Source organism: Coregonus lavaretus (assembly GCF_964263955.1).
Source record: "Coregonus lavaretus genome assembly, chromosome: 33".
Lineage (NCBI taxonomy): Eukaryota > Metazoa > Chordata > Actinopteri > Salmoniformes > Salmonidae > Coregonus > Coregonus lavaretus.
This window is the reverse complement of record NC_140020.1, coordinates 24,744,751-24,756,429: the sequence shown is the minus strand read 5'-3', so window position 1 is coordinate 24,756,429 and position 11,679 is coordinate 24,744,751. Positions and strand designations below refer to the sequence as shown.

Genomic DNA, 11,679 nt, shown 5'->3' with positions numbered 1-11,679 from the left:
ATTGAGATGGTTTGGGATGAGTCGGACCGCAGAGTGAAGGAAAAGCAGCCAACAAGTGCTCAGCATATGTGAGAACTCCTTCAAGACTGTTGGAAAAACATTCCTGATGAAGCTGGTTGAGAGAATGCCAAGAGTGTGCAAAGCTGTCATCAAGGCAAAGGGTGGCTACTTTGAAGAATCTGAAATCAAAAATATATTTAGATTTGTTTAACACTTTTTTGGTTATTACATGATTCCATATGTGTTATTTCATAGTTTTGATGTCTTCACTTTTATTCTACAATGTAGAAAATAGTAAAAATAAAGAAAAACCCTTGAATGAGTAGGTGTGTCCAAACTTTTGACTGGTACTGTAGGTCTAGGCCTATCTGTCCACGCTGGTCTCTGCCAGGCGGTTGTTCATGATGCCCAGGGCGCCCACCCCTCCGGAGAAGCCGTTGTGGCGGGAGCTGGAGCCTGACTGGCGAGGGTGACCGTTAGCCATCTCTGACAGCTGCTTCTGCATGATGGCCAGGTTCACCTGATGAATGGAGAGAGACTCATTAATTACCAAACAAATGTAGAACAAGCGCAGGGCACAGCAATATAGCAGTAAAATAAATCTTATGATACAGCATCAATGTTTCCTGGAACAACCACTCGGGCAGGGACCAGGATTCGTTTGCACTTCACTTATGCCATTAAATGGCCGGATAGAGTGGATTAAGGTACCAAACACTCTGCAGGATCTGGATCTGATAGGTATATGTGAACACGCGTCAAGTATTTCACTTCTGCCCAAAGTCTGATCTGGGACCAGCCGTAATCTGTGAGCAGTGGACGCATACATTTTCATGTCTTTCCCCTCACCTTATTGGCAGCCAGGAAGTCTTTCATGGAGATCATCTCTCCAGACATCCTCCGTCCGTCCGCCTCGCTCTCATTCACTGCGTCCGTCTCGATGGACAGGTCCCGCCTGGCCCTCATGTGTCCGGGCACTACCACGTTCCTGCGGGGGTGTCTGGGGTGCGGGTGGTGGCCCCCCCTCCCTGGGCAGCGACATGGCACCTCCAGCCTCCTCAGCAACCAGTTCAGCACCTCCAAGTCCCAACATAAATTATTATTGCCGATGTTATAATAAAAGTCTCAGAGATTTAGCTTACATTACATTTTTCTAAATACAAAACAATTATTTCCAATTCCAAAATGAATGGCTACAATAATAACTTTTATTCACAAGTGCTTTTCAAAACATCCAAAGTCACTACTTTATTTAATAAAATCAGCAAGATGAATACAGTAACAATATTCAGTAACAATAACAATAATCCCACCGGGTTGATGATGATGGAGGCCGTTATCAGGTCGTTATTGTCAAAGAGTATGTGTCTCAATGACTTACAGTGGTGTGAAAAAGTGTTTGTCCCCTTCCTGATTTGTTATTTGTTTGCATGTTTGTCACACTTAAATGTTTCAGATCATCAAACAAATTGAAATATTAGTCAAAGATAACACAAGTAAACACAAAATGCAGTTTTGAAATGAAGGTTGTTATTAATAAGGGAAAACAAAATCCAAACCTACATGGCCCTGTGTGAAAAAGTGTTTTCCCCCTGTTATAACACAACTCAACTGTGGTTTATCACACCTGAGTTCAATTCCTCTAGCCACACCCAGGCCTGATTACTGCCACACCTGTTCTCAATCAAGGAATCACTTAAATAGGACCTGCCTGACAAAGTGAAGTAGACCAAAAGATCCTCAAAAGCTAAACATCATGCCGAGATCCAAGGAAATTCAGGAACAAATGAGAAAGAAAGTAATCGAGATCCATCAGTCTGGAAAAGGTTATAAAGCCATTTCTAAAGCTTTGGGACTCCAGCGAACCACAGTGAGAGCCATTATCCACAAATGGCGAAAACATGGAACAGTGGTGAACCTTCCCAGGAGTGGCCGGCCGACCAAAATTACCCCAAGAGCGCAGCGACGACTCATCCAAGAGGTCACAAAAGACCCCACAACAACATCCAAAGAGCTGCTGGCCTCACTTGCCTCAGTTAAGGTCAGTGTTCATGACTCCACCATAAGAAAGAGACTGGGCAAGTTCCAAGACGAAAACCACTGCTGAGCAAAAATAACATTAAGGCTCGTCTCATTTTTGCCAGAAAACATCTTGATGATCCCCAAGACCTTTGGGAAAATACTCTGTGGACTGACGAGACAAAAGTTGAACTTTTTGGAAGGTGTGTGTCCCATTACATCTGGCGTAAATGTAACACCGCATTTCAGAAAAAGAACATCATACCAACAGTAAAATATGGTGGTGGTAGTGTGATGGTCTGTGCCTGTTTTGCTGCTTCAGGATCTGGAAGACTTGCTGTGATAAATGGAACCATGAATTCTGCTGTCTACCAAAAAATCCTGAAGGAGAATGTCCGGCCATCAGTTCGTGACCGCAAGCTGAAGTGAACTTGGTTTCTGCAGCAGGACAATGATCCAAAACACACCAGCAAGTCCACCTCTGAATGGCTGAAGGAAAAACAAAATGAAGACTTTGGAGTGGCCTAGTCAAAGTCCTGACCTGAATCCTATTGAGATGCTGTGGCATGACCTTAAAAAGGCAGTTAATGCTCGAAAACCCTCCAATGTGTCTGGATTACAACAATTCTGCAAAGATGAGTGGGCCAAAATTCCTCCACAGCGCTGTAAAAGACTCATTGCAAGTTATCGCAAACGCTTGATTACAGTTGTTGCTGCTAAGGGTGGCCCAACCAGTTATTAGGTTGTAGGGGGCAATCACTTTTTCACACAGGGCCATGTGGGTTTGGATTTTGTTTTCCCTTAATAACAACCTTCATTTCAAAACTGCATTTTGTGTTTACTTGTGTTATCTTTGACTAATATTTAAATTGGTTTGATCTGAAACATTTAAGTGTGACAAACATGCAAACAAATAAGAAATCAGGAAGGGGGCAAACACTTTTCCACACCACTGTACCTGGATAAAAAAGTCAATAAGATCTGAAATATAATAAGTATATACCTGTTTGATGACGATGGAGATGACGTTGAACAGGGAGTAGATACAGCAAACTCCTGTCAGAATAAACAGGAAGTTACCCACCCGGTACGCCGTCTGGTTCTCATTCCCCTCGTCGTACGCAAACTTCTGGCTGCTCACCATGTCCCCAAACCCAATGGTGCTGAACGCTACGAAGCAGTAGTACAGAGAGTCCAGGTAGCCCCAGCCTTCTACAGCAGAGTACATGGCCGAGGCACAGCAGGAAACCAAGATGGCGGCGGCGCCCAGGATCAACATCACACAGTACACCGAGGGCTTCCACCCGGCCAGCCCCTCCCCCCTACCGCCTCTTCCGCCCCTGCCACCTCCACCGCTGCCCTCAGAGAGGCGTCGGCGGCCATTTTGAGGAAGCACGGCCTTGCGAAGGTGGCGACGCTCGTGGCAGGACTTAAGGACGAAGGCGATGACGGTGATGACGCGCTCTAGGAAGAGGTTGAAGAACAAGATGGTGGAGGCGCAGCCGATCAGGCCGTAGAAGATGAGGAAGATCTTACCGCTGATGGTCGCTGGCGTGGTCATTCCAAACCCTGAGGAACATCAAGATGAAGGGATATGTTATTATAAAGAAAACAGAAGGAGAACAGTATAGGTCAAAACTAGTAATTATGTTTTTGCTTTAATCTATTAGCAATTACACCATGGTTGGATAGATAGTAGAAACATTACCATTAGAAAACAACAGTGTGACAAAACGATACTGAATCACACTGAACAATGCAGTATGTTTTTTAGTTATATTTCAAATCCTGTTTATTCACAATCATAAATCAGTCAGCCTGAGCATAATGTGTACTGTCAGCTTTCACAGACAGGTGGAAAAGCACATTATGAGTTGGAGCAACACTCACACAAGACAGGCCCCAAATAGAAGTGTCAAGCACACAAACACACACACACACACAACGGCCCTGCTCTGGCTTTTGGAGTGTGTGTGTGTTTTAGCATCTGTACAGTAAGTAAGCTCAGAGCTCGTTCAGTGCTGACAGTTAATTGGTTGTTAACAAGCAGTATGTGCACACCCTCCCTCCCTCCCTCTGCCCTGAGTGGAGTGGAGTGAAGCACCATTCAGTCACATACACAATGCCTCCTCAACCACTCACTCACTCGCCTACAGGGTTGCTAATGGTGACAAGAATAATAGTATTCTTAATTCTTCTCCTTCTCTCTTTCTAGACATCCCCCTCATCGCTCTTTTTATAATTCTCTCTCATGTATTTCTCTCTCACACACTTAACCCTCCCTTTTTAGTTATCTTCCTCTTTACCTTTCTTTTTTCTCTCTCTCTTCCTCCCTCTTTTTTTTCTCTCTCTCTCTTTACCATCCTTTATCACATTCTCTCATTCTCGCCCCACCACTTTATACTACACTAGGAATGACTACTTTCAGCCCAATGGAGGACCCACAGAATCACACACACACACACACACACACACACACACACACACACACACACACAGCTCTTATCTGATGGACAGAGTGAGCACAGCTGTGATGAATCCCATGATGAGTCCATCCAGTCCAGCTCTTGCCTGCATGCTCTCTCTGTTCCACAATGACCATGTTCCATTTCACGCTGCATTTAACAATGAGCACTCAGAGGTGAAAAGGGATCTCTCCATTTACTTCCATTCAATGGCTGCGTCTCAGCCCCCCCCCCCCCCCCCCCCCCCCAAAAAAAAATGGATTTTGCAGAGGAGGGCATCCTTTTGTCCCCTTATCTAAGTAGAAGAAGTATGGTTATATATCCTACTCTATTTGAAATTACAGAACAGAAATGTGCTGTATTTAGTATATCTGTACTGAATACAAATGCATTAGCTAGTAAGTTCCTCCAAATCCATTTATTTTCTTTCTTGACATGTAATAAAGTAATCTAGAGGCATTAAGGCTTTTAGCTGTGTTGCTTAGCTACAAAATATCAGAGATAAGACTGGCTTGTGAGCCATAAACATCCCCTCTTCACCAGGCTTTTGTTTGGCAACACAGTCAGGGTCTTATGTCACTCAGAGAGAGAGAGAGAGTTCCTGTGGAGGAGTTTCCTAGTAATTGGCACTCAAGGCTGCACTAATTTAACGGGTTTTCATATTGAAACCAATTACATGACACACAATAAGACTAATTAAAACTTGATGAACATGCCTATTGAAGCATCATTTAGTTGGCTGTGATTGTTCCAGTTGTGAAATAATTTAATGGTATTCTATAAACTACAGCAAAGCTCACCTATGGTCGAGACCACAGTCCCCACGAAGTAGAACGCACCGGTGAAGTCCCACCTAGGTCTGATAGTGTCCACGCGAATCCCGGCCACGTTCGCCTCCTCGTAGTTCCTCAAGAAGTTGTCCAGCTCTTTCTTGTTCAAGTTATTATTTTGGCTGAACTGTTCAAAACGCTGCGCCCATCGGTCCTTCGCCTCTGCTTCCATCGGCTGTTCCAGTGCTGAAAAGACAGCGGCACCGCAGAGGAGGTAGAGGATTATAAACACCGCTAACATTAGGAACCTGGCGTTATCTTCGTTGAAGGGACCGAAGCCACAACAGCAGCCGCTCCGGCAGGCCATAATGTAGGCTAGTCACTGTTCAACAGGTGCTGGGAACGCGCCGCATCGTTTTATTATGTAAAAAATTACACACTCCTCATTATCCATCATAAGGTTTATCGTGGAAAATAACAAACAGGTTCAGGATAGAAACTCTGGTGAAATAGAGTTGGAGGCTGCGGGGATGGAGAGCAGAGACAGCCAGAGAGAAAAGGAGGAGAGTTTTCCTCGGAGATTCAACAGCTGGTCACCTGTCATTGTGAAAATTAATCGAAGAACAAACACAACAGTAACCATCAACAGTTGTCAAGGCTCTTTGGCCATCAAGTCCAAATGTCCGTTATTATTATCCGTTACAATAAACGTATGGCGTCATCCTTCACCTTTATGCGCTTGTCCAAAATAAATAAACTAATGTTCACCTCTCTGTAAAATCCACAAACCTTTGACTGATAATAGTTTACGACGCTGCGTTCAATTGCGCAACCTCCCTCCTTCTCAAAATACGCCCCTCTCGCAGAGCGCGTTAAGAAGAAGATGCTTTCGAATAGCTCACATTGAATAAAATGTGTCATCAAACGGTGAACTCTGTATAAACCCACGGCAAACTCAAGGCTGTTATACTCAACTGCAAGATGTTCTGTCCCTCTGCCACAGTACGCGTCTAACTGACCTCCACATCAAGAGGCGCCGAGGGCATCGACTAGGCTACACACTCTGAACAAGCCTCAGTCACAAACTCACCCACAAACACCTCCTCCGCTGTGCAGGTCGAGACCAAATGGAACAGGTTTGAAGCAGGGAAGAGATTAAGACCGTTGTAAGTACTTTAGGCCTATGCATGAAAGCAAAATGTAATCAACATCAAGCTATAAAAAAATCGAAGTGTAGCCTGGCGCAAACAACTTAACAAACATGAGCAACTGTGAATTTACAAAGTGATGAAGTCAGTAATGATTACATATCTATTACAAACAAATTCCTGAGCAATTACCAATGTATTAAACAACAACCAAATGGAAACATTTTTAGATTATCAAGTGGATCAAGATACTGTCGGGTCACCATGTGACTTGAGCAGCCTGCATCAATGCTAAGCATGATTCCAACATTTGGGCAGTCTCCTGCTGTGGTGCCCATTAAAGAATGGTGCCATGATGTCTTCTGCCATGAATCAATATGATGTGACCTTTCAGATCCAGGTCTGAACATTCATGTGTTTGCACAGGGACATCAAGGGATAGGCTTAGCAAATGTCACTACCATGGAACAAGCTGTAAAAATGCAATATGCACATCAGAGGGAGATGGACAACAAAAGGCTATTTTTAAAATCTCAGTAAAAATAAATCCTGTTTTGGATGTTTAGTGAAGTTAATCCTAACATTGCTGGTGTATCTGTTGTAACTATGGCTCAAAATTTGAGGGGCAGAGAATTTCAGCACAATGGACAGTAATAGTTATGGACAGCGCAGCCACTCTGACCTCAGACTCTGTTTCAGCCCTGGAGGAAAAATTGACAGGCAGATTTGCAGCATGCCCACCATGTTAAGATAATAATCAGATGGGTGCTTACATTTGTCCTATTTCACACATGTACAAGTGCATTGGAAATGAGTTCTTTGCATATCCCACTCCCCCTGAGACACCCTCGGAGAGTGGGGTCAGAGCCAGGGATCAGCCATTATTGACAGTGACCCTGGAGCAATTAAGGTTAAGTACCTTGGTCAAGGGCACATCAACAGATTTTTCACCTAGTCGGCTCTGGGATTTTAACCAGCGACCTTTCGGTTACTGGCCCAACACTCCTAACCGCTAGGCTACCTGCCGCCCTTGTTGTGCAGTTACAGAAGAAACGCCAATGTTGTTGTTTAGTTAACCCTAACATTTCTAGTATAATTGGAACAGTGCATTTCAGCAACTTGGACAGCTCATACTTGTGGTCAGTACCCCAACATTACTGGTGTAACTTTGATAAACAATTTGATGGTAGAACATTTCCGCACCATGGACAGCTTAATAGGCCCTACTTGTGGCCAGACTCAGCTAACCGAACGTAGCAGGCGTAAAAAAAATGCCTGAAACTAGATCCCCTACATACTGGTCTTGACCAGAAAAAATTAACTGTCAGGGAGGGGTTTTTCTGCACTGTTCAACCAATCCAGTAAATGTGGAGGAGGAGTTAAGATGGAGTGCTGCCTTGTTAACGTTCAAAAGAGGAAGTCGTGTCACAGGCTCTCTTTCCATATCCCCTGAAAACCGGAACATCCGGTTGTTGGGGAGTCTGCATAGGCTAGACTCGGCAGTCTGGCAGCTCATCCATGTCTGTGTAGCCTCAGACTGTGCTTCAGTCCATGTGGTAAAATTTACATGCTTGCAGCATATACAGTGCATTTGGAAAGTATTCAGACCCCTTAACTTTTTCCCAATTTCGAAAATGGATTAAATTGTTTTTTTCCCTAATCAGTCTAAACACAATACCCTATAATGACAAAGCAAAAACAGGTTTTTAGACATTTTAGCAAATTGAAAAAATGGAAATATCACATTTATGTAAGTATTCAGACCCTTTACTCAGTACTTTTTTGAAGCACCTTTGGCAGTGATTACAGCCTCGAGTCTTCTTGGGTATGACGCTACAAGCTTGGCACACATGTATTTGGGGAGTTTCTCCCATTCTTCTCTGCAGATCCTCTCAAGCTCTGTCCGGTTGGATGGGGAGTGTCGCTGCACAACAATTTTCAGGTCTCTCCAGAGATGTTCGATTGGGTTCAAGTCCGGGCTCTGGCTGGGCCACTCAAGGACATTCAGAGGCTTGTCAAGAAGCCACTCCTGTGTTGTCTTGGCTGTGTGCTTAGGGTCGTTGTCCTGTTGGAAGGTGAATATTTTCCCAAATCTGAGGTCCTGAGCTCTCTGGAGCAGGTTTTCATCAAGTATCTCTCTGTACTTTGCTCCATTCATCTTTCCCTCAATCCTGACTAGTCTCCCAGTCCTGCCGCTGAAAAACATTCCCACAGCATGATGCTGCCACCATTTACATTACATTTAAGTCATTTAGCAGACGCTCTTATCCAGAGCGACTTACAAATTGGACCACCATGCTTCACTGTAGGGATGATACCAGGTTTCTTCCAGACGTGACGCTTGGCATTCAGGCCAAAGAGTTCAATCTTGGTTTCATCAGACCAGAGAATCTTGTGTCTCATGGTCTGAGAGTCCTTTAGGTGCCTTTAGGCAAACTCCAAGCGGGCCGGCATGTGCCTTTTACTGAGGAGTGGAGGCCACTGTGTTCTTGGGGACCTTCAATGCTGCAGAAATGTTTTGGTATCCTTCCCCAGATCTGTGCCTTGACACAATCCTGTCTCGGAGCTCTACGAACAATTCCTTTGACCTCATGGCTTGGTTTTTGCTCTGACATGCACTGTCAACTGTGGGACCTTGTATAGACAGGTGTGTGCCTTTCCAAATCATGTCCAATCAAGTTGTAGAAAAATATAAAGGATGATCAATGGAAACAGGATGCTCCGGAGCTCAATTTCGAGTCTCAGAGCAAAGGGTCTGAATACTTATGTAAATAAGGTATTTCTGTTTTTTATTTTATTATGTTGTATTGTGTGTAGATTGATGAGATTTTTTATTGATTTAATCCATTTTAGAATACGGCTGTAACATAACAAAATGTGGAAAAAGGGAAGAGGTCTGAATACTTTCCGAATGCACTGTATGTTGTGCAGTCTTAATGGAAACCAGAGCTGTGTTTCTCCACCATAGCCCAGCATGTGCTAATAAAAGTTCTATATCACCATTATACTGAGTGTTGTTGTTGCTCAATTTAGTTCAGATAAGTATCAAGCTTTGACAACATCACTGTGGGAAATGTGTTTGTGGTAGATTAAAGAGGACTAGAAAAACACGGTACTAAGGGGAGTGTGTGTGGGTGCTTGTTTACATGCATATTTGTGTATGCATTTGCATTTGCATGTGAGTGTATGTGTGTGTGCAGGGATGTCATGCACCCCAAAAGGGGGCACAAACTTAGTTTTCCTGCAATCTATAGCCATAATCATTATGCTTAATTCTATGTCAAAAATGTGTATTTTTCCTGCATATCTAAGCATACCGGTTATTTTTTTACAATAAAGTAAATATGATTCTCTGCTAAAATCTGGGTAAAAGATTGAAAGGAATGTGAGTCTTATTCAGTAAATTTAGTTATTGCTTGCTTTTGTAAAGTCTACCAACCTTGCCAGCAGGCATGCCAGGTAAGATAATTAGACAAGCCAGCTACTCTAACTTGATTGACAGCCTGACATGGCTTCTTGGTAGCTAGTTATGAGGTTGGGAGATTGGGAACCTATTGGGATGCTAGCTAAAGCCAACTTCATAAAATTGCTAGGTGGCTAGTGGTATTACAACAACAGCAAAATAAATTAAATGTATTGTTATTATTTGAATTTTTTTAACAGGACAAATCTGAGGGGGCACGTGCCCCTGTGACCCCTATGGGCATGACGGCAGTGTGTGTGTGTGTGTGTGTGTGTGTGTTCCTTTGTGCTTCTGTGTTTGCCTGGACGTGTGTGTGTGTGTGTGTGTGTCTTGCACTTATACTCAACTCTTTAATGTTGTCTCTTGTCAGTCTCTTCTTTCCTTCCTTTTATGGCTGTGCTTGCTGCTAGCTCTCCTTCCTGCCATTACCTGGCAGTACTAAGGCCACAGCCTAGCATTGTCATCACTGACACACACACACCTCATATGTAATTATATTTCTGGCACTGAGATCAAGACGTCAAAAATATAAAATAAAATAATAATATGAGGTGTCAACAGAACACAACCTATCCATTAATTGGTGTGAGGCAACCAGTTATGGCAACTCTGTGTCCATGGTAACAATCATAAGAAAATAGATTAGATAGAGATAGAAAGAGCAATACAATTGGTCTTAACCCTGAACCTGAGAAGTCCTTCAGTGAAACGTCAATATTTTCTATTAGCTCGAAATGGAATCTCTGGTTTTATAACCAATACATTTCTATCTCTCTCTTTCTCCTCTCGCTTTCTCTCCCTCTCTCACTTTCTCTCTCTCTCTCTCTCTCTCTCTCTCTCTCTCTCTCTCTCTCTCTCTCTCTGTCTCTCTGTCTCTCTCTCTCTATCTCTGTCTCTCGCTCTCTCTCTCTATCTCTCTCTGTCTCTCTCTCTCTCTCTCTCTCTCTCTCTCTCTCTCTCTCTCTCTCTCTCTCTCTCTCTGTCTCTCTCTCTCTCTCTCTCTCTCTCTCTCTCTCTCTCTCTCTCTCTCTCTCTCTTTCTCTGGCTCTCTCTCTCTGTCTCTCTCTCTCTGTCACTCTGTCTCTCTCTCTCTCTCTCCCCCCCCCCCTCTCTCTCTCTCTCTCTCTCTCTCTCTCTCTCTCTCTCTCTCCCCCCCCCCTCTCTCTCTCTCTCTCTCTCTCTCTCTGTCTCTCTCTCTCTGTCTCTCTTTCTTGCTCTTTCTCCCCAAACACACAACCCCCCCACCTCCACCAAATAAATAGATTATATAGTTAATGATGACTCCCTCCATAGACCATTAAAACCACAGGCAGACCTTTCCAATTTCCTACAGAGGAAATATAGATCAGTATACTAAATGGGAAACTGCATCTAAATTCCAGATTACCCCTTTGAAACTAATTTCCACGACAGGAGGTCTGGTCTCTGATCCATTGTATGTAATAGCTAGGAGTAAAACACACACAGGGGGTCAGGGAATTGGCCGTGTGTGTATTATGTGTGTGTTTCTGTGGTGTATGTGTCAATGCTTCCGTTGGCGTGTGTACGTCGTTGCTCCAGTGCGTGCGTCAGCCAGCCCTCGTCCACAAAGCTTTGATGTCCGCCGCCTAAAGCCACATTGGGTTGTGGGAAACGAGGAGCTGTGTGTCTGTGATGCTTTGAAACCCATCGCAGCCATAGTATCTAAGCCAGCCGTAATTGGATCGGGGGTATATCAGTGATTGCAGGGATGGAAGAATTGTGCCGCTGTGATTTGGTGGACCAATTAAAGCCACACTGCTTCCACCCTACTGTGCCAAGGAGCTGATTTCTTC

General features: G+C 43.9%; 1 protein-coding gene across 1 annotated transcript; it reads right to left on the bottom strand.

Annotated features, from left to right (window-relative positions):
* Nucleotides 1–364: 364 nt before the first annotated feature.
* Nucleotides 365–5,621, bottom strand: LOC311108055 (potassium channel subfamily K member 13-like; the record flags this gene model as incomplete). Its single annotated transcript, XM_084150704.1, has 4 exons — nucleotides 365–520; nucleotides 850–1,077; nucleotides 3,023–3,588; nucleotides 5,285–5,621. The coding sequence occupies 4 exons, from the start codon at nucleotides 5,619–5,621 to the stop codon at nucleotides 365–367; spliced, it is 1,287 nt and encodes a 428-aa protein (XP_084006830.1).
* Between the last annotated feature and the right edge of the window lie 6,058 nt (nucleotides 5,622–11,679).